We start from the raw sequence: 23,989 nt of genomic DNA, 5'->3' as shown, positions 1-23,989 counted from the left end.
GCGATCGGCCATCATGCATCATCTGTGCCCGGTCCGCTCATCCATCACAGGGTCCCACATAAACAGGAACCACTCAGCAGTGTTGACAGTAGAAGAAGGGTTTGTTATACATCTGTCGGGCTCCACTGCTCCACTCTGCCACCAGTGTTTGAACGTTCCCAGGAAGAGACGGACGAGCACAGAAACGAGACTCCGCTTCCGACGTTATTGCTCTGGACTTTCTGCAAACGACCCACTGACACGGCGGTAGGTGCAGAATCTCCCTTGATCCATTTTATGGGAGTGTGAACGCTGTTTATCTGGACCGGATCACCCAGTGGACCCGTTCGCGGGGCGAGACGGACCAGCGACCTGCTGGTGGCGCTACACGAGAAGTCAGGGATCCACCGACGAGTGGGCGTCACCGCAAATGTCAACCTTATGGCGGCTGCTCGGAAAAGAGCCCCGCAGAACGCGCCAGAGTTATGGGAAGCATAAGTCTGAGCCTTTTACTGGAGGCCCCGAAGTAAATATAGACAAAGCCTGGCAGCGCCGCTCCTCAGTTTGGGCTTTTTTAGCCATTTACCACTTTGTTTGACAGCTTGTCACACACACAGTCACGCAGCACCTTAGTACAGAGAACGAGAGTCAGTGTGAATGTCTCGCTGCACTTTAGGAGACAAGGGTCGCGCAAAGGTCTGTGCAACTGATAAAATTGCTTGGGAAATAAGTCGAGGGCATGAATCGAGCGCTTTAATCAACCAGAGTCCGCTTTCATCTCCACCCGTCCTGCCTCCATCACCTGCTGGTTGCACCTCTCCCATCTTAACCTTCCTCCCACAAGAAAAGTCAAAATGGAAGATGACAGCAGAGAAGCTGGATGAAACGCAATACAGCCTCTGTACAATCCTTTCTTCCACTTCAGTCCTCTGCTCTCTATTATCGCTCGCCCGCTCCCTTCTGCCCTCTGACTGCTTGTTTAGACTGGCCTGAGACAAATGGGAGAGAATGAATGCAGTGGGAGCGTGGGGGTCAAGGGTGGCTGAGTGTGGGACAGAGAGGGGAGAACGCATGTAGCTGTACCTGAACGCATCGTGACGAATCAAATCAAAGCCAGAGAAGGAAAAACGCTTGAGCTTCAAACGCTGTCGTCTTTGAAGCCTCTGTACCATCATTAATCAGTAACAACTGTAAAGTTAATACAGGCAAATACAGGACCTTGCGTCAGCGTAGACTGATCCGGATGGAAAAAATGGATTTTAGTGGATGTGATGCAGACACAGGGCTTAAACGTGATGTTTTTTTGCAATATCCTAAAATAATCTGGAGCCTCGATAAACGTGTGCTCCCACTCCTGACGAGTTTAGAGGAGGATGTCGAGGTTATGTGCACATTCACTCACTTGAGTGAAGCTCCCAGTTTGGTGAAAGCTGATGCCATTTTTATTTTGGTGTAAAGTGAAGGCAGAAGAAAAAAAAGCAACAACTTATGAAGCCCTTTGCAGCAAGATGGTGAAAAGATATAGTTCAGTGCAATTCCAGACGCGAGTTCAAAGTCAAACAGATCATTTGATCTCACCGTGAAATGAAAAGGAGGCAGAAAGAAAAAGGAACAGAGAGAGAGCGAGAGCAGGAAAACATGTCCACGGACAAGCAGGCGTCTTTTAGATCCACGTTGTTCCTTTTTTAAACTTTTCAGCAGTGAGAGCGCTGCAGCTTCCTGGTCGGCGCTTCCTTTAAAACGCAGCTCGCTTTGAATGCGAGGGTTTCTTTCATCGGGTGCGTGCGTGTCTGACTAACAAACCTGAGTTGAGGTCTCGTCCAGGGTTGAACGCGCGGCTGTTGACGGTGGGGGAGAGTCTGTCGCAGCAGATGGTCTTGGAGACGTTGGTATTGAAGTTTCCATCAAACCTAAACACGCACGCGCACACACACACACACACGCGCACACACACGCGCACACACACGCGCACACACACACACACACACACACACACACACACACACACACACACACACACACACACACACACACACACACACACACACACACACACACACACACACACACACACACACACACACACAACATTAGAGAATTTATAGAGCGTGTCCAAGGCATTTGTTGGTGGAGCTGCTCTGGCTTTTCTCTCGCCACCAACAGATTTACTGCTCCACAGCTTCAGGTCCAATAAAACCCGACTCACAGGTTTGTAGCATGCGCCGATGTTCACGTTTAAGCTTCATCCATCTACAGCAACATTACCTTCAGACCTGCAGTAATATGTAAACTCTGTTGTTGCGCTAATCAGATGAACCACGTGTGGAAACTAACAATTACGCTCTTATTGTGGAGCCAAACTGGATCGTGGCTCCTTCATCTGTTGCCCAGACCTCATTTGAAACTCGAATTTACGGCTGTCGAATAATATTTTCCACTGAAGGCTTTAATGAATTCGGTTTTTCCCCCCATCAACAAAGCTGAAAACCGTCTCGACGTGATTCCAGAAAGGGATTCCTGCCTCATTCCCTGATTAAAACCGTGTGACAAACCCGCATCACTTCACTGCAAGTTTTCAACAGATCATTACACTGACTCACAATCTGCAGCAGTCACGTACGTTCAGGTGGTTTGGGCTTCGAAACGCATTTGCCTTAATGACATGAGACGTTAATGCATCATACTCTACACATTCAGCTGACTCGTCTTAACTACCTCATATCATGTATCTGATATGTCCCAGTTTCCCAGGCGATCCCCTGGTGGAGCTGCTTCCTGCTCCTCCTGTGTTGATATTAAGCAGCAGCATTGTTTCGGAACGTGTTGATGTTAAGGCTTCAAAACCGCAGTAGCGTAACAGAAGGTGTGGTAGCGTGCTCTCATCCTCTCATCCATCCAATCAAACCCCTTCCTTTTCCGGTTTAGCGACACATAAGGACACGTGCACACAAACACACTGGCTCCCACTGTCTGCTTCCAGACGCCGCACGGCCCAGTTTGATTGACAGCCCCTGTGATGTGCAGGCCGCATTTGAACTTCACTCATTTGGAGTCCCACAAGGCTAAAGTCATTACTATTCTCCTTCTATCTGCTTTGCATAGAAGGGCCGGGCAGTGGGCTCAGCAAAATGTGCACCAGATTAAAAATACATCTGCAGGCACTTTGAATTTCACATCAAAAAAAAAAAAAAAGAAACATGAGAGCGAGGGAGAGCGAGGGAGATGAGAAGGAGAGAGAGAGAGAGAGAGAGTGTGTGTGTGTGTGTTTGTGTTTGGGGGGGGGGGGGGGGGGGGGGGGGGGGGGGGGGGGGGGTGGGGTGGATTCTAATCAGAGATCTTAATGAAGGCAAAAACACTGTTTTGCTAAAAGCTAGGCTTCACAGTTGGGTCGTGTGTGTTTAGTCTGAAGAATTATTATAGAAACCCAAGATTTGGGCCACAAATACGAAACCTGATGGTTTAAATAACACTTCCACTGAATATGCGTATTAATAATACATTGCAGAATGCTTAATTACCATATAACCAGAAAGCGGTAGTACTCTGAAATAACCTGCGGACGTGTTTGCAGGCGGCCGGCAGTAATGGGCCGGCGTGTCTAACTCTGCTCAGATGAAGGGACACCTCCTCTGTGCTGCTGCAGAACACAGTTAAATATGTATAAAGAAGCAGCGGCAGACACTGGAGAGGAGACGGGGACGCCGGCGTCTGCAGGCGCAGAGTAAACGCAGTAAATAACGCACCGGTCGTGTTCAGCGTTGTATTAAACGCCCGCGTGCTGCAGAGCGAGGAGCACCTCAACACTCTGATGACCGTGGATTTAGACCAATCTGGAGACGAGAAAAGCTGCTGTCTACTACAGTTCCACACTTAATGATGAGTAGTGTTTCTGAATGCCTTAAATATCCAAAATAAAACACAAACCTTTATTAAAACAACATATTTGTTGCCATGTTGTTGAAACAGTCGCTTCCAAACATTACCAGCGCTCCAACCTTGACCTGACCTCCTGTAATGGGTACATGAGCGGCCAGTGCGTCATGTTTTCCATCTTATTCCCACTTGTATTTTATCACTTCTACAGCTGCGCAGCCCATCATCCGCTCCGGCTATTAGAAGTAAGCGATGAACCACTGGGCTCAGACCCGTCTGTCGCCAAGGATGGATTAGCGCGATCCCATGGCCCAAAGGTTTCCACCAGGGAACACCTGAAGGCAGCGCTCCTGGACGCGATCGAGTGTGGTTTGAGTTTAGGCCAGAAAGTTAGAGCAGCGGGCGAGTTTTAAAAGACGACAAGGATGGGGCTTCGAAACAAAAGGAAAATGAGGCAGTTGGAGGAAACAGGGAAGTTGGTACATGGAGCAAAAAAAAAAAAAAAAAACAAAAAAAAACAAGACCGAAAGAAAGGTTCTCAAAGGCTTGCAGCTGTTTAGGCGTTTAAACAGGCCTCCTTCAGAGCCGCTGGCATCACGCTGACCTCAGTGATCTCTCATGAGACCAACGAGCAGCGAGGTACCAGGCTACTTCACATTCATGCTCATCCTATGTGCTGTGCAGTATCAGGACCACAGGGTGTATGATAACACAATGTGAGCAGCCAAGTCGAGGCTCGCGTGCACTTCCTCCTCTCTGTTACTTGCCTCTTGTAAACGGCTCTTGGGGCTCGTATGAGAAGTCTTTTCCACAGTCCATTTGCAGCTCATCTCGTCTAACTGCTGCTGAAATGAGATTATGAAGCGCTACCCGAGATGCTCCCCAGCTCACTTCTCGCTTTCACAACTGCACATCAGTGGGGCCGTTGAAAGGCGCACCTGGAGGCCGCGTGTTCATAAACACAGCGACACATGCGCTCACATTCCGCGTGCGGCTGCTATTTTCAGGTGCGGCCTGTCGCCATTAAAGCATAGCAGCGCCGGCCTCCGTGGCCTCCCTGTGGAATGCTAGCCTGCTAGCCTGACGGCTAACGGACGCGGACGCCCCGCGAATCACCTGATGTCCCTCTAAACGGAGCGACCTGAACGCAGCGCCCGCACGCAGCTGGTGCCTGAGAATAATGGAGGGCAGTGAAGTGGACCAGAGAGAGACAGAGAGTCCCGCTGTGGTTCAACGCCATCTTCTGTCCACGTTCATCTCCCAGCGTTCAACTCGCATGTAGACAGCTGAGGGCAACTACTGTTGGCAGCGAAACAACACCTCCTTCTCATGATCAATGACAAGAACTGAAAAGACCATTCTTAAAAAAAAACAGCAGTTCCTGATGCAGAGGCTTTGGAACAGGAGAGCTCTGCACACTGAGCCTCCAGGTATCACGTTCTGAGCTTCCTCCTCCCACAGGATAATCCTTTCAGCTCGGAGCTTTCACACACAGCTTCAGTTTGGTTTGTCCACCTGTGTCACTCACGTCTTCACTCTATTCATTACTTGTACTCTCTGCCCGTCCGTCATTTGGACCACACGTGCAGGAACTAAGGCACGTTGCATGTGAACAGGTCCTGTATGTCCAGCGTGTCCCATGCATGACTCCCCTCCAGGTGCTCAGAGGCGGCCTCCCCCTCTGAGGGGAGACAGGCGACCTCGCAGCCTGTGAAGTTTGCAGCGCACGGGCTTCAGAGAGGAGTAACTGGCACATGGGCTGATGGAGTGAGGAGAGACGGGCAGAAATGGTGAGAGGGGATGAGGCAGCTGCTGCTCAGTAGATTAGAACTGAAGCCGCTCGCTCGCTCGCTCACTCTCTCTCTCTTTGGAGCAGGCAACTGGGTCGGCGCAATAGGTTGGAGCTATTTTAGCTTTCCTAGCATGGGAAATGTAAAATGTTCAGTCTGGCATTTAGCATCAAGACCTCTGCCCATCACGTCCTCAACATGATAAAAACAATGTGATGCAACTGGCAACTTGTCAGTTTCTGTTGATAATGTCAGCATTTGTGCTGCACAAAGATGCAGATGTCTTGACATTTAAAACTTTCACTGCCGTGCAGAAAATGCCCTATTTATAAAAAGTTGCTGCTCAGCTCCAACCCCCATAAAACGGAGTTCTCTGCAGCAACGCAACAACTGGCACAAGTGCCCGTTTCTGAAAATGAATAAGGGTCGAGCTGAAAGCGCTGCCAGACATCACAACGTGCCAGGAAGCCTTTAAGCTTAGAAGTAATGTGATTTACACACAACTACAGGTGCTCAAAACCTGTTGAAACAAGGGGAGGCCGGAGCCGAGGGTGTTGGAGCTTAACGCTTCTGAGTGCAGGCGCTGAAATGACGGGGACGGGTTTCAGACAGATGAAGGAGAGAGAGAGAAGCTGTGACTTACTCCATCATGGACGCCGGTATGGAGCAGCAGTCCTGTATGGCAGTGAGTGGAGAGGTCAGGTGGGCCGTGTACGACGCCTCCACCACCTGCTTGTTCCGGTTCACCACGTCCAGGTAGCGGTTGAACTTCTCCCGAATCTTCTTGGCCAGCTGTAGGAGGAGACACAGAGACGGATGAGACCAGGAACTGCGCCGACTGAAAGACATTGACGCTTGGTTGTTGGCGGTGTGTTTAAACATGTCGTGAAGCCTGTGAACCACACACACACACACACGACGAGATGCTTCTACAGCTACATCTACAGCTGTTCCAACGCCAACCGTGAACACATGCTGCCACCAGGCTCAGCTCACACATATTAAACCCCTTTAAAACGGGGGTCCGGCTTCTTTGACCCTGCAGCAGCCTCGGTCCTCACAGCAGCTCCCTGCGCTGGGTCTCTGAAGGCGTTGTGGCAAACAGAGAGTGTTGGGGGAAATCTGTAGGGAACGCATTTCCATCAAGTGAAGTCACAGGTCGTCTTTATAAATAAAACTGATCCAGGTAAACGTAAAACGCATTAATTAAGTGAAAACACTGTTGCTCCAGATTGCATGTCTGACCTGCTCTGGATTTATCTGAATGATTTTAGCTGACCTTCGAAAACTCTGACTTCTAGGAAGGTTCACTATTGTTCGTGTCTTTTTCTATGTGAATCGCAGAACTTTAGGACACTTCCCACTAACCGATTAGTACAATATAAAACATCAAAATGACATATTTGTTTTTTCTATATTGGCAAATTATAACTTTGATATTTTGTTTCACCTCATTGTTAACATTTAGTACAGTTAGAAGATTGAACCTTAAAGGTCAGCTTCAGTGACTTATTTGGAAAAGTCACGATTTCAAGGATGGAGTTAATACACTTCAAAGTCATGTGTTCTTGATTGCTGTGCTTAAAAACGCCTTCATGCCGAGCACAAGACGAAGCGCTGTCCAACACTGGCAGCGGTCTGACTACTTTCCCTTGTCGCTGGCTGTTCTGTTCGGTTCAATACAGAAAAGGTCCGTTTCCCACAGTAACTGGATCTCCTTTGTTCAACATCCATAATTGCTGCTGCCTGCAAAAAATGGCCGCGATTCAAGCCAGGAACTGGGAAGCGTACCGCAACCCACTGACCGCTCGTTAGCCTAATCAGCCGGCCACTACTCCTATTAGGGGTTCAACAGGGACCTGAGCCCATCGCTGCTACTTCCTCACAAGGGACACACACACAAAGAGCCCAACGCGTGTCCTCACACAGATATGAACCTGGAAACATACCATGGCGTCCATGCACCACGGCAATTAGCCGCAGTGGACCGCGACCAAGAGCGGAAAACGGACCCGTGTTCAGCCACGAAGCGTTTCCACAGATGAGGAGGGAGAAAGTTAGGCTCTGCTTTCACCAAAGTGACACAAGAGAAAGCAGAAACCGTGAGCGGTGCTGGTGGAGGCTCAGGTTACAGTCTGTCACACCGCGGCAGCTCCCAGTGGGGCTGGTTGAGCCTCACAGCTGGAGGCGGTGGGATGGGAGCACGCTTGGTCTGAGGAAGGAAGGGCAGGTTTCACCCCAAAACACTGGAGGAAGAAGCTCAGGTATGAAACAGAAACAATAGAAATGGTTGTTTATTTCATACATGTCCCCTCATGAAGCCACTTTGATCCATTAGTATATTTTTATATAATTTTGCCTTTCTCTGTGCCCTCTTTTGTCCATGTGAAAGCTGAGCCAGGCTGAAACCACGGAGGCAGTCTCCACTTTAGATTCCACCCTCTGACAGCACTCGTCGACGAGTGAAAGCCAGAATACATTCATGGAACAGACTCAAAGACAGAGGCAGTGAGAGGAGCCCGTGGCACCGCGCCGGCAGAGGTGTCTGTCTGAATAATGAAGGAGCCGGCGCTTCCTCCCGCTGCCTCTCACCCGGCTCCGGCCCGTTCCTCTCTGCACACGGGCCTAATTGAGCTCCACCTTGGCTCAGAGACTCTGCCCAGAGAGGAGCGGGCCAACCGGGCCGGCGCTGCCACCTGGATCAGAGGGGCCACGGGCCGGATCCGTGAAGCAGGCCATGAACAGAGTGAACGGATCCATGCGGCACCGGTACCGCCTCAGCAACCGGACACGAAGTCGTTTATTTAGGAATGGCCACGTTTCAATCAAGGCCCAGAAACAGATCTGCTTCTGGAGCAGCTGCAACGTATTCCTCACTGTCACACAGGCTGCAAACACACGCGCGCGAGTGCGCGAGTGCGCGTGTGTTTGCAGCACACACACACACACACACACACACACACACACACACACACACACACACACACACACACACACACACACACACACACACACACACACACACAGGAATGGAAACAAACATCAACTTGTCTGTTCTTGCTGGCGGCAGTTTACCAGTCCGCTGTTTACCGGTGTCACTCTCCCAAGACCCTCTGACGCACAAAAGCAAACACATGCGAGCCGTGCCTGCACACGATCACGTCTGATTTGACACCGGGCGGCAGAAATTCTCTGCACCTTTTCCCAATGTGGGAACAAAAAATTACAGAAAGACAGAGAAACTCATATTCAGGGTCATTCCAGTCAAATCTCCTGTTTCTGGCAGATCGTTTCTAAAAAGATGTCGCCCTCTCTCTCTCTCGCTCGCTCGCTCGCTCTGACTGACTACAGCTCCGCACTCATATTGGGAGCAGTAGGAGAGGAAGACGAGTGCAAAACCAGACAGGGAACTTCAAAGCCAATGAGACAGCAGCTGTAGAATTTTAATAGAGCCCCCTTTTCCCCGTCTGATGGCTGATGTGAGCGCGCACACACACATACGCACACGTACACACACTATGAAAAGGAGGAGGCTTTGTTACTCACCTGCTGCACTTCCGTCTCTCCGTTTGATGTCTTCTCCGTGTACACAAACGAGTTGAAAATCCTCTGTAGAGAGAGAGAGAGAGACACTGAGGTTAGATGAAGAGGAACACTGAAGATTTACACTGTCTTCCTTTAAATAAAAACCATAACCTGAGGGCGAGTATCTGAGTTTTTCTATATAGATTTTGGTTTCAGGTGTTATTAACGTGCTAGAAATGCATAAACGTGTTCCACACATTTTATTCGCAGACGCAGACGCAGACGCAGACTCAGACTCAGACTCACTCTTCTCACTGCAGCTCCTGGACGCCTCCTCCATTCATGCCTCTTCATGCTCTCGGTGCCGTGGAGAAATGTGTAAAACCAAAGGCACAAATCCTGTGGCACCAAAGACCTCATGGAGGACACGTTTCAAGCTGCCACATATGTCGACTGGAGCCGAAATCAAACCGGAAACAACACTTGGCTTTGAAGCTCCATGCGATTCTCTGCCTACGCTTTGATTCAGACTTTCATTACAACCTCTTGCAGATTATATTGTATTTTATTGAGGCTGAATTTAGATATAGGGGCTTGTTTTTGAAGAATTCACTGTATTGTGCTATTGTTCTGACAGCATACTGACAAACGGAGCCAGTTCAGATGCTTCAAACAAGTCAACGCTCATATGATGTAAAGTCTGCTTTAAGCATTTATAATATAGCGAATGTCATCTCGTGTTGCAGATTTCCTTCATGTTAACACATGAGCACCAAGGACTCTGAGCCGAAGACTCGTGACATTAGAATCAGGACTGATACAGTTCTCTGCACAGACAGGTGCATCTGTAGGTATTTTAACACAGTCCACAGAGGATGATCCTCTGTTCCCAGTGTTCCCACAGACCCAGACGGTGTGATCCTGTTTTTTTTTAACATCCTTCTAGGTTAAGGACAAAAATGTACCCATCTGGACAAGTCTGGAGGTCGGTCATTACACGAGAAGGGGGTGTTCATGAGCCTCCACCCTCCACAGAATCATAGGGTGACGGCAAAATGTTCCCCTTTCCAGCCTGAAAGGTTTTAATAGACCCTGACTTATAATGTTGAGCGAATAGGAAGCGGAGCTGTTTATTAAGGTATGGAGAAAATGAGTCCTGGCGTGACCTCAGCGCTCGGAGACCACCAGAAAAAGAGCTGCCCTGAAAAACACACGCGCTTATTCAGACGTCCCCCGAGTCCTATCGGATAAATATTTTCACTCAGACGCACTAAAAACACAGACTTTCCAAAACACAGGGAGCAGTATGCGGCACCTACACGCAGAGGAAAGCTAATGTTAGTGTTGAGCCAGGGGTGGGCAGGTGTTTCACTGCGAGCTGCCGCGCAGCACACAAAGCCTCAAATTGCCCGCTTCCACATGGGAGACGTTTCCTGCCGCCTGTCCACACCTTTCTGTCAGACACATTACAGAGGGGCATCAATTACCCGCAGAGCTCCGCGTGCAATTAACCCGGAGCCGACGCGCCACCGACGGATACCACGCGATTCTCTTCTTGGCTCATCTATTATTTGAGAAATGACAAAATCTGTATTTAGGGAAATGACAGATGACACTACACCGTCCTTCCAGCGCCCCATAGTAGCTTATAATAAGGCCATTAGGCTCATACTCCTTTTTAATGTGATGGAGGCAGGGATACGCACAGACGCTGTGCTAATTGTCAATCTGCCTTTCAAAGAACTTGAAGAGCTCGGTTCTATTCCCGCCCGGCTAAACGGCGGCAGCACAGCCCCATGGATCTGTGAAACCAAAGGGATGTGCATGAAGACGGCCTCTCGCACCAACGCTCCACAAACCACTCCACTTTACGTCACTTTTAAGCCATTTACGAAGTGTAAAGCGAGTCTGGACGCTCCAGAAAAAAAAACACAGCAAGTCCAACATGTGGAACTGTCAAATAAACAGGGCCAGGCGCACGCAAACAGTCCGGCTGCTGCTCAGCAGCAACAGTGTGTTCTCGAATTCCACAAACAAACGAGGGGCAGAAACGCTGTCCCCCATTGGGCCGAGCGCCGGAACGCTGGGAGTCAATCCCTGCAGAGACACAGAACTCCTGTTGCTGATTAGCCACGCGTTAGCCGTCGTTCCCCCGGTGCCTGGGCTGTTTGTTGTTGGAGCTGCTTTGTGGGTTTCACAGCTATGGAGGAATGCGCCGCTCTGAAATCGGAGAGGCCTGAGGCCGCCTGCGCCACCGTGGGCCTGTGGCCTCCCCTGACCCGCAATCAAACAGGGAGCGACTGGTACGAGCCGGTGCCGAGGCCCAAGTTGCAGCACGATGCAGTGTGTACAACCTGAATGGAGAATTTAATTGGAGAATTTAAATGGAAATCAGAGCACTCATCTGCTGCACGCATGCATGGATTTATAGCAGCCAGGCCCTTCAGTCCACGTAAACTTGTCCCACAATTACCAGGGAGACCTGGTTTCTCCGAGCAGCCTGGTACCTAAGTGCATGTAAATGCTCTCATTGTGAAGCACAGATTGTGTTTAGTTGCGGCCAGAACACTGGCTCCCATGGTTACAGACGCTTTTTGGTTGGTTTGAATGGAAAGTTACCAAATGTGGACAAATGACTGACATGTGCGTCTCAGCGGCCCAAGACTGGACTGCAGACGCCGATGTACGACCTCTGCGAGTCCAGCGTCTCATTTGGTGTCGCTGCAGGAACACGGAGTGAGGCTATAAACTTACCCAAGTTCCTGAACCGGTTCCCAGTGTCGTGGTGCGAGCTCTGCAAATTCACAAGCAGACGTCCAAGTTCACAGGCCGTGGTGTCGTTTATCACACTCCGCAGCCACAGCAAATGGAGGGCAACGCAGCAGCAGCAGCCCTGAACCTCTGATGCACCAACGCAAGACAGGCTTTTTGATTTCTGTTCAATGCCGTGAGATGCACAGCGCTTAACAGACCCCGGATTCCCCTAAGCAGCTTTCTTAACACTAAGCGCACAAGAAATGCATTGACATTCCTGTCCATTGATCAGAAAGCAGCAGCCTTTGTCTCATTAGGCTGCTTTTTAAATCCGTCCACCTTGGGGTTAATCCCAATCACAGACGAGTGGTTCACAGGAATGAGCTTAAAAAGATAAATATCCCAATCTGTGCTTTTTAAAACAACTTTATGCGATTGTGGGTGTAACTGAAAACAATTAACGCATCACGTGGACCCTTTTGCAAACTCATCATGAGCTTCTCTGCGCTACGGGAACCCTTCCTGTGCGTGACACCCATTTAATGGGGCCCGGCTCTTCAGCTCCTCCGTCAGGCTCCCCTGGGGATGCCGTAAACCAGCCTAAGAGGGCTCTTCTGCTTTAAAGTGACTCTTTTGTTCTAAGTGGAGTGGCGAATAAATCCCAGACAGATGAGTGACAAGAACCAGCCCAAAGATGGAGACGCGGAGTCGTGGAGGAGGTTCTGAGGGGGAAACACGTGGAGAAAAGCACAGTTAACATTCAGGCCGGGGCTGAACTGGGAGAGAATGAGAAGGCGAGTTCAACTGCAGCGGTGGGGAAGTATAGAATACACCTATTAGCAATTCAGCCCCCCTTTAAAAGCCACACACACACACACACACACACACACACACACACACACACACACACACACACACACACACACACACACACACACACACACACACACACACACACACACACACACACACACACACACACACACACACACACACACACACACACACACACACACACACACACACACACACAAATCCTGTCTTTGGGGCGCGTTGCAGCGGTCAGAGGTTTGTCTATAAACACTGGAGGGCACAACGGAAGCGTCCCTTGTGCGAGGCAGACCCTGAAACACGGCGCGTTTCTGTCAAAGGCAAATGCAAAGGCCTGGCGCATATAGCTGGGCTTTGAGCCGCTGTAGCAGATTTCTGTGTGAACAGTGCAGACGTCGGGCTGCAGTGTGGATGTTTTGGAGCCTTCCGTGCAGCTGACAGATGAAAGCCTGAAGCCCAGGGGACTGGAACGGCTGCTTCCTTCATGCTGCTGGTGCACCGCTCAGCTCCTCTCCTTCTCTGCCAGCTTCATCCTCCTGTTAGCTACCCCCCCCGCTGCCTCCCTGCCCCCAGCCAACTCATCGCTCATTGCACTACAAAGGGCTTGAGCCAGGGATGCACCATCAGAGCATTGCCTCAGATGTGCATGTTTGTTTTTTTTTTACCTTTGCCATGTCTTCTTCCCTAAACTCCCCCCCAACCCATGCTTTTTTTCCCTAACCGCTATAAAGCAGAGTCAGGAAACAGACACCAGGGAGGAGGAAAGTGAAGGAAATAGAAGGCACAGTTTCCAGCACAAAGAACATTTGAAATAATTGCACCTGCGGTTTACAGCTCCAGCAGTTGTGCTAATTCATTTCTCTGCATGAATCCGTCTGGCGCAACAGCTCTCAGAACCGATTCCTATCAATTAACTATGCAGTTAGCTTGTCCCTGCGCGTAGACACCACTAAAAAACAGACTTTTACATCCACATTAAATGAAAAATAAATGTGTAGGTCTTGGACTTTTTGCAGCACAAAATAAAGTTTAAGACTGGTCGAGTTCAGGGCAGACAGGAAGCTTAATTGGAATTTTAAAGTGGAGAAAAACTACATTGAATTAATTGCTGTTTTTGAAACTGTTGGTTATATTTATAACACAATGTTTATAATGGTTTTTAATCATTTCGATTGATTTGTCACTCAACCAATCAACTAATCCGCTATAAACAAAATCAATAAACGCTAAAATCACATTATCAGTTTACAGTAGGAGCCCAAAATCTCATCAAGGTTGTGACAATGCTGCCATGAAAAATAAAAAAAAGAAAAAAGGAGGGACTTGAGCCAGAAGAGCCACGTCAAACGTGGACGTCCTAATGGCACCGCAATGGCCACGGAGAAACCCAAACCCTGCTAATTAAGTGAGTCTCCGTTTCAAGCCAGTGGAGCAGCTTGGCTAATTAAATGACAAGCCGTCAGTGTCTGCCAACTGTTGCATTTACTGCGAGCCGGGGGGTCAATTTAATTTGCCTGAGTTCTAAGTAAGCGGCGACTTGAGGCAGCGGCTTCAGAACCCTCCTCCCACGCGCTGGGCTCAGCGTTGTGCGTGTGTGCAGCTTTCAGTCCACGTTCTGGTGTCGGCGCCTTCCAGCAGTAGAACCTGTCAGTGTAGTTTCAAACACACTTCAATGACCGTCCCGTTTTAAGGCATTCAACAAAGGCGTGTTGAAAACACAGCTACACAATGCGATGTTGTGGTCCGAGCTCTAGGGGTGTGGTGACGGTGGTTCCAGCCTTCCACCATAAAGTGAACTTAGAAAACCGACAACTGGGTCCAAGGGTTTGCACAAATGTGTCACGCTGACCAGACGTGATGGTTTTCAGCGTGGAGCAACTTAAAAAAAAGCAATGTTATTCAAACTGCAGCACAACCTTAACATGCACAACATCCTACAGCAGACGACTAATCACCAGTTATGCTGTGAAAAGACCAGTACTTCCCACAAAGATGATCAACGTAGCTTCTTTCAATATGAAGCAAACCTGAAATGAAAGTAGATAAAAGTAAACATTTCCAAGGAACTGGACTCTCTGTACCCCCCCCTCCTTTGACCAGGGTCTCCTCCACCGTGGTTCAGTGGGAGGCTGAAGCCTGTCAACTATTGGGTGCTGTGGTTCTGAAATAACAAGACCCCCTTTTGTCCAAACAGCATCAAGGCCAAGGGAGCGGGAGTCACCGCCATGCAAATTCTCACAGCCGCCCCACTGCTGCACCGACCCGAGAGGCTCGGGGGCTCAGCCTGCGATGTTTGCTCTCCCTCTCCACCAGACAGGATATAATGCTTTCCACATGTGAGAGCAGGGAAAAAACTGGGCTGGAGGAGCAGAGGGGAACAAAAACTGTGGCCGAGGGGAGGGATCGGCCGAGCAGAAAGGGGAGAAGGAAGACGGCTTCCACTGTGTCTGGTTTCAGGGGCAGTGGCTGCTCCCAACAACCTGTCAGAGACCCGTTCGTTGCCCGATGTCGCTGTTCGTTTGTCGACGGAGGTGTTGTGTCTCTGAGCTACTCGAGTGGAGTGTGAATGGCTACGCACACGCACACGCACACGCACACGCACACGCACACGCACACGCGCACACACACACACACACACACACACACACACACACACACACACACACACACACACACACACACACACACACACACACACACACACACACACACACACACACGGTAAGAGGCACCGGCACAAGTCATTACCTCTGCTTTGATGTCAAAGCAGCGGCGTCATTAAAACGAGGCCTCAGGCCACAGGACCGGGCTCTAATCACACTTGACTAATTCGAAATTAAATGGCAACATTCCTAATATAAGCGAATGTTTACAAGCCGTTTTAAAGCCCAGTGCAACCATAAAAATCCTATGTACTGTATTAATAAACAAGCTACGAAGCTCTAACGAGAAATCAAATGGATTCTGGCTTGAAAGCACTGCAGCCGACGCCGTGTCGGGCCAGCGGTGCATCATGGGAGCTCTAGCAAGTTGTTGTCAAAGCGCAGCCAAATGTGAGAAGGTTCCAAAGACGGATCAAAGCCGCAGACCTGAGCGCCTCCATTAAGCTGATAAAATCTCAAACCCAGAACAAAAGCTGAATCTCCCATGCTGCGCAGAAGAAGGCGGCGATGAGGAAGCGCTGCGTTTTTAGCAGAGCTTCGTTGCTTCTCGTACGAAGGACGCATAAACGCTGGCATTTGTGTCCGACATGAGTGAGGCTGAAAAGCCATGGGACGCTTTTAGTTCAACTAGCAGTTATCAAGAGCAGGGATTACAGGGCCCTCTGCTTTATGACGTTACAGAGTTGTGTGTGACCTTTAGAAATGTTAATCTAATCTGATAATGCACAAGTCTTAATAACCAAGATTCCAGATCCGACAGGAATGAACAGTATTCAATTCCTGCTGCATCTGCTCCATAAAGTTGTAAACCGCCGATTAAAATCTTTATTCTAGAACTGGATGTGAAAACAAGCCAGGGTCGCGTCCACTCCACCCTCTGCATTACAGCGTGGATTAGCCCTTTCACAGCTAACAGCATGTGACACACAGCGTGACCGAAGCCAACGGGCCGCACAGCGGCGGAAACCGAGTCAAACTGTCCACAACACTTGACCTGCAGCCTCTGGCACCAGCAGCCTCTGCGGTCACACCCCGGTGGGATCGCGTCATCCGACGCTTTCAGCCGGGCTCCGAGAGGGGAAAAAAAACAGAGTGAGACGGAGTGAGAGCCCAGACTGATAATGTGCGAGGTGGGGTCAAATAAAGAGCAGAGAGGAAAGAGACACGGTGCGAAGGGCTCGTCGGCCGCCGCCGGTGCGTTTTGAATGGCGATAGGCGCTTCCTGCCAACGGAGACCCCTCCTCAGCCAAGCGAAGGGATGTTCAGACGGGCGCCGCAACTGCCGGAGCAAAACACCCGGGATTATCTGCACATTCCTCTGCGATGGACTCATGAGCGAGGCTTTGACTCGTCTCCAACAACCATCAGCACTTGCTGTAGGTGGAAGGAGGCAGAAACATCTACACACAGACGGCTCCTGAACCTGCTCCAGTCAAAATAAGCCACGTTTCACAGCCTCAAGGACAAATGAATTCAAGCAGTAGCCTCAATATCTATATGCAATCGTGGGATAACTTTGACCTCATATACATACATATACACATGCTGCTTATGGGATGGACGCATCGTCAGTGTGTTCCGTAGGATTCATGACTACAACACTGCACTGAAACCCCGCGTTTTCCAGCAGTAGCAGCGGGTTCTAACCACACAGACATTAACTGTGAACAGGTCTGATATAAAGGAGAGTTTATGTGTCACGCTGCAGCGCGGCACAGAAATAGTCCCGACATGAGACGATTAACCAGATGCAGCATTTGTGTTGGCTACCTGACGTCCTGAGGGAGGCAACCTGGCAGCGGCGGCGAGGAAGGAAAACATGGGCCCAGGCTTCGTCAATGCGAAAACACACTCACGCGCCGCTTTATAGACTCACACCAACACGACTCCTCTGCACAACACCAGGAACAGCAGAAATAAAAGTGTTTGGTCAAACCTCTCCATGAAGCCCAGTCTGCCTTGGAGATAAACGCAGCGAAGCGCATGGAAGTCGGGGACGAAGGGAGACGAGAGGAGGAAGGAACGCAGACAAAGACGCATCAGACGAGTGGAGTTTGGCTCGCGTGGAGCTCAGGCTGTCACCTTTGGGCCTCTGCTGCACGAGTGCGGATGAAAACGCGGCCTAGTGTCCAACGCGACGCAGGCAGGACGCTACCAGCGCCAGGGCACGCAATGAGAGAGACGCGGCCTCGTTTGAGCCCAGTGTGTGACGGCCTGCACCCAACAGACTAATGTATAACAGACTAATGTATAACAGATAAACCCTTCACTGTAGCAGGAGCCGTTCCGTCAATCATCTCGACGTCTCTGATTATTATATTTAGCAGAGAAAGGCCTTTTGCTACGTTTTTGGCATACGCACACCTGTTTCAGAATCAGAAATATAACAAGAGGGAAAACAAGCACGGCGTCCATGAAGCTAGTAAACAAAGCACTTGCAGAGTCTTCAGTTTGTCGTGGGGGCCGGGACGTTTTCCTGCGGCAGCTTGAATGTATTAGGCCTGTTTTAAGAGCACAGGCTTCATGGTAGCTCAAACTATTATGAATGACGGGGCCAGAATATTTTCCTATGCATCTTGCATAATGCAGACACCAACTCTATCAAACAAGACCCATCAACGTTAGCTTTAGTGGCACAGGAGCCACAGGGCCGCACTGAGGCCCAGCAGGGGACAATAATGGTGTCATTCCTCGTCCTCAAGGAGCTTCAAGCACAAGGTTGTTGGCTTGGTACAAACAGGCAGCACTGGAGGAGCATGTGTGTGAAAACGCTGAAGGTTTGAACTTATAGGCACCAATTATATAGTTTACATACATTAACGCGCGCGCACACACACACACACCAGGTTGAGCTCATAGACAGCAGACATGCCGACGGTACGAGACGTCAGCTGAATATGCATCAGGCTTCTCTCTCTCCTCCCCTATGCCGTCTAAACATCGGAAATCTCTCCTATTCACATTCATGAGTCAATCACCGCTGTGTGCAGAAGCTTCAATGTGAGTGCTTTCAAACGACAGGCAGAGAGAGAGAGCGAGCGAGAGAGAGAGAGAGAGCGAGCGAGTTCCCCAAGGACATTCGCAAGTTTCTGGTATGTAAATGATCACTGGCTCGGCTGTTGTGGGTTTGGAGACGGAACGAGCAGTGTTTCTGCTGATGACGCGTGGAGAAGACACATGACAGCTCCTCACAGAGAAGCGTCTTCTCTTTGGCATCCCGCTCTAACGGGTCAATCAAAACGCCCGGCTTGGGACCTCATTATTTTTCACTTTTTTCTGGTGTGCGAAAATACACACACTGACACACACAGTTCTGGCGTTTTGTGTGTCCGTCGCACTACGCCTAAAAAAAAACATTATTCATCTATTGCATTATTGTGTGTCTGGATTGAAATCTAACAAAAAATATTCATTGGTACAATCAGAATTAGTTTTCTTGTTGCAGTCCCTAAAACATGAAAGCCATTTAACACACACACACACACACACACACACACACACACACACACACACACACACACACACACACACACACACACACACACACACACACACACACACACACACACACACACACACACACACACACACACACACACACACACACACGTTCCTGTTCCCACAGAGCTCAGTATCAGTCTCAGAGCCCTTTCACACATGGGCTCAGTAACACTGATGGATTAACGTTTCCGGAAAAGGTAAAGGATCCGGCTCGTTCACACGATCGTCAACTTCTCCAAAACGGAGCACATTTAAAAGCTGCAGCGCGCTTCAACTTCAGGGCTGCTCCCAGTGTGACGCGGCGTGAAATACCAGCAGACTGGGGAGCTCCGCTCCTGCTCTGAGGCTGCTGGAGCTTTTGATGCCACCAATGATTAACGCTTGCAGCGATTTGTGATCATCTTTAATTTAATGGCTACTGTAGCTTTTAAGCTCGTCACTAGAGACTTCCAATCAGAAAACGCTCAGTTTACTTATGTCGTAACGCTCCCGCTTGCATTCGTGGCATGGATTTACATCTTTCCCGGACAATGCAAAGGGAAAGGCTGCGTGTGTGGACGGGACCGGTCGGCTGCCGCCGCCAGGAGATGCCAGCAGACAGCGTGGCTGCCAACGCCTGGGCCAGGCAGCCCACAAATCACTGGCCTGGCACCAGCCTGCCGACGCTGGCAACAAGCAGGCCTTCTGCAGGTTAGGACCGAGAGAGAAAGAGAGAGAGATGGGGCGATCGAAGGCAGAAGAGGAGAGGATCCGACTGGAGCCAGCGGGAACGTGGAGCGTTAACAAATGGACGCTCGAGTGCTGCGACGGAGCAGCTTCCCATACGACTGAGCTGCACCATCAGTGCTCATGTCAGCGCGGATGAACCACCAAACATCTGTAACAGCTAAAAGAAGATATTTTACCCCACACAATGTCAGAATCAGCATCATGCATGCATCAATTAATGCCACCCAATAATAGACTAGAAGCAGTTAAACGAGACGTCTGAAATAACTCAGATCTCCATAAATACGATGACTCAACCAGGACAAATTACTGGTGACATTCCAGCAGGAGGAAACATCCATTTGAGCCTGTTTTTCCTCTTCCATTACTTATGAGTCAGCACAGATCAAACAAGCCACTCATTTGCCAGGCGCATAGACACCGATAGCTAAACACAGCTGCAGCGGCTCCTGGCGCGTGGCTGCTTGTGTGTGTGTGTGTGTGTGTGTGTGTGTGTGTGTGTGTGTGTGTGTGTGTGTGTGTGTGTGTGTGTGTGTGTGTGTGGTACCGGTGGGTCGGAGTCGGTGCACGTCTGTTTACAACCATTTCCAACACTGAAAGTGTTGTTTCTGTCTTCCCGTTTCTCATCTCGCACTCAAACGCTCCACACTCCTCCTCGCCTCCTAATTAGCAAAGTGTATCACATCCCCCCCCCCCTTTGCCATATTTTCAGCAAGAAGAAGAATAAAAAAATAATTGAAGGTTGGATGAATGTCTTTTCATGCTCCAACCGGCCTCGTCTTATGGACAGGCGAAGGCAGCGAGGTCAAAGTTCATCTCATTAGCCCAGGTCACTTCCTCACTCATCTTCAAAGGCAGCGAACCAGCACAAGACAAAAGGCCCGAGACACGACTTCACACGGCGCCGGCCGCAGACACAATTACACGGAGAAGCAGCGGCGGAGGATGAAGGAGGCGCAGGCGACAGACAGGGGAGAAGCTCGGAAGCAGAGTGCAGACGGCTTCAAAGGCGAAGCAGAGGGAAAGCGGAGCCGCCGTCGACCCGACGTTCAAACCATGTGATCGTTTCTGTTCGGAAAAGCAGGTTTCCACATTTCTGCCCGTGTGTGAATTAAACAGAAGCAGCACGTTGCCGTTAATTAGCTGCAGTACACTTAAGTAAACAGTAGAGTTGAGGGCAGTTGCTGTGTGAACGGACTGACCCCCCACGACTGCTTGTTCATTGGCTTCTGCTCCTCCTTCCTTCATGCTCCCTGCTCCTCATTCATCATTACCTTTGAACTGAGGAAGAAACCCAGCGCCTGCTGGTACATACGCAAAGTCAAACCATTAACACCCCCCACAAAAACACTGCCTTTTCCTTCCCAAACCTGTGTTTTTATGCCTGTTTGTAAGACCTATGATCAATCAACGATACTGAGGCAACTGTGACTGTTGCTGCTGTAACACAAGGCTCAGGGAAGGAACGAGGCACGAACAGAAAAATAGAAAACCAGTCTGATGGGCTTCTCCACAGGAGGAGCTCTAACCCTCTACTCATCGGGAATGCAAAGCCTCTTCTGCAATAGTGTGTGTGTGTGTGTGTGTGTGTGTGTGTGTGTGTGTGTGTGCGCATACTGAGGGGGATGGGGGCCTTACAAATGCATGGTGTCTGGGGGAGGGAGCCGGTCCCAGTCCCCTTGCCCTCCCAAATGGGTATTTTGCTCACTGCTCCTTTCCCCCACCCCTGTCCTTTCCCTCTTTCTGCCTTTCAGGGAGAGTTCATTTTGAGTCCTGCCCATTGTGGCCAGTGAAGGGACTGACTTGCTAAGGGGTGGCCTGGGGTCTCCTGGCTCACAGTGCCGGGTCAGCCCTGTTGGAGCTAACTAAGTAACACTGGGAGGAATCTGGGGAGGGAGGGGGGTGGGGAACAAAGGCTGGATCACCAATAAAGATCCCTTTCTATTTTGCATTGAGTGCATTTGTCATTGCATTGTGTGTGTGTGTGTGTGTGTGTGTGTGTGTGTGTGTGTGTGTGTGTGTGTGTGTGTCTCTCTCTCTGAACGATGGTGAATGGGAAATACCGAGTGAGGCTCCTGAAAAGGAGGATTCTAAAAAACGAGAGAATGAGCTGATTAAACACGGCCAGTTAATTAGTTCTCCTCCTTAATAAGCAGAGGACGGACTTAGCTACTCACACTAAAAGCCTGGAGGGCTCTGCTGCACCAAGACACACACGGCTGAGCCCAAGTCACGGAAAATTAGTGCTGGAAACACCAACAGTTGACTGAACATTAACTGTTTAATAGTAAATCTAATTAATTATGCAAAATTTTAAGAATTAAAAAGTCAATATCCTAAGCTACTATTAACATTGTCCATCCTCAAGTGTTTTACCGTTTCTGCAGAGTTGCATCTAATCTGCACGGCTAGGTTTTAACAGGACTTTGACATTTTGCAGCAGGTTCGTGCAAGCGGGAGAAGATACAGGGCAGATACCAAAAGGCGGAAAAGTCAGAGGAGCCCGCGAGAACGCTGCAAAACCAATTCCAGTCAAGGCCAAACATGAAGAGTCCATCTTCAACGGAGAAATGTGGGAAAAGCATCAAACAGCGGTTGGATAAACGAACCGGCCGCGACGGCACAGACAGATTCAAACCACAGCAGCTGGTGCAGACGGGGAAGAACACCAGTTCCGTGCTCCATCTCGACCGCAGTGCAGCAGGAGCCAAGAGACGGTGCACCAGGCTGCACTTCAAAAAATAAAATAAGGGCTCGGATTGAAATTCATGGGAGGAAGACAAGTCGCTGAAAAATGTACCGATCGTCTTTAAGAGGCTGCAGCACAAAGTTATGGAGAACGGCAGGACGACGGTAGATTGAAAGGGTTTCTGTGATTTAAGATCTAACCCAACAGGCTCCTCCTCCATTTTGAGCTGAGCAGCACCAGGGTTCACAAACCCAAACTTTAATATTATTGTCAATAGATTTCCTTTTGTTCAGTTCAGAGCCAAGGCTTCCTGCTGACAGCAACAAGATTTGTAGTCACATCCAAATTTATTGGGGACACAGCGTCTGGTATGTCTCTAGTTTTGGGGCTCTTTTCGAGGCCCTCGGACCTCAGGGGCGTCTGAGCCTCTCGGTGCCTGGATTCGGGCCAAAGCATACAAGCGGCTCGACATTTAATAAAAACACGCCTGTTGCTCTGTTCTATCATGATGCAAGATTAAAGTAACCGTCGAGAGCACGGAGCCGTTTCCCCGGGTTTTGGACAGGCCAAGAATGAACAGGACGGATAGGAACGTTTTAAGACGCTGCAGATGATCATTGGGACAATGCAGCTGTTGGCAGAGACGCCGGTTTTTAACCATTGTTCGTCCAATGACAGCTAATAACACAACTTCTATAGAACAATGTACAGTTTATCTGGGAAACAATGACTATAAAGTATTAAAGTGGTCGCAAGAACCTGGAAACTAAGAAAAAACATCCCTGCTATGTCCGTTTGGAAAAATGCAACTGTTACAATGAAAAAGTACAGATAGGACAGTCCAGCGAAGTCTCCATGGGCCCATAAACCGCTGAGGCACATCCCGATTTATGGCTGCACTAAAAATGAAGAGTGGTGGCGTCACCGCTCCATGCTCGTGGCCGTGTAACGCGAAGCACCTGTAGCTCCGTCAACTCAAACCCGGGCGAAGACAAGAGCAGGAGGCCGAAAGACGCTGGGCTGCAGTTTGTAGGCGGTCGGAGGTGGGAAATGCGTAGGTGGGAGCAGGTCAGAACACACACAGGGAGGAGGAGGAGCAAAACAAGCAGCACCGAGGCCGTCCAGGACCAGGATCGGTCACTTCAAGCGTCAGCGCCACTACTTCCACCTTCAGCAAAACTACGAAAACTTAGTATCTATTGTCAACAGAGAGAAGGAACAAATCGCTAATGGTCCCACATGTAGCACGAGGCCAGTGAGGCTCACGGTGACCTTGACTGCTGGAAGCACACGGGCGGAGGCAAAGCAGTGCGGCGCAAGAGGCTTCGAGGCAGCGCGGCCGGGAACCTGGCAGGAATTCTGATGTCCCGCTGAACATCCTCCCCGTCTGCCTTCGTCTGCGACTGCTTCAGTTCGAGGTAAAAACGAAAAAAGAAAAGCTGAAGAAAGAAGCTTAAAATAAAGACAGGTGGATTCACACATTCAAGTTTATCTTCAGGCCCAATCAAACCTCTCCAACTCCAAGAAGCCAACACACAAAGGGAATCTGGACTCCGCCCCTGGACCGAGCCCAAACCACAGAATCACAACCTCATGCCACTAACGCAGCGCCTCAGGGTACTTCTCCTTCGCAGACGTCCACTGACCTTGAAGAT

The 23,989-nt window shown here is 49.7% G+C and overlaps 1 protein-coding gene across 1 annotated transcript in view; it reads right to left on the bottom strand.

The window, feature by feature from the left end:
* The window catches only part of cachd1 (cache domain containing 1), a 44,533-nt gene that overhangs the window by 17,140 nt on the left and 3,404 nt on the right, over nt 1-23,989 (bottom strand). The window contains exons 2-4 of the mRNA XM_029146123.3: nt 9,189-9,251; nt 6,286-6,434; nt 1,783-1,889 (exon numbers count right to left, since the gene is read on the bottom strand). Of these exons, the coding sequence (XP_029001956.1) occupies nt 1,783-1,889; nt 6,286-6,434; nt 9,189-9,251 (319 nt within the window). The remainder of the gene's footprint in view (nt 1-1,782; nt 1,890-6,285; nt 6,435-9,188; nt 9,252-23,989) is intronic.

This window comes from Betta splendens, chromosome 4 (assembly GCF_900634795.4).
Source record: "Betta splendens chromosome 4, fBetSpl5.4, whole genome shotgun sequence".
Lineage (NCBI taxonomy): Eukaryota > Metazoa > Chordata > Actinopteri > Anabantiformes > Osphronemidae > Betta > Betta splendens.
The sequence above is the reverse complement of the archived record's forward strand: the minus strand, read 5'-3'. Positions and strand labels throughout refer to the sequence as shown.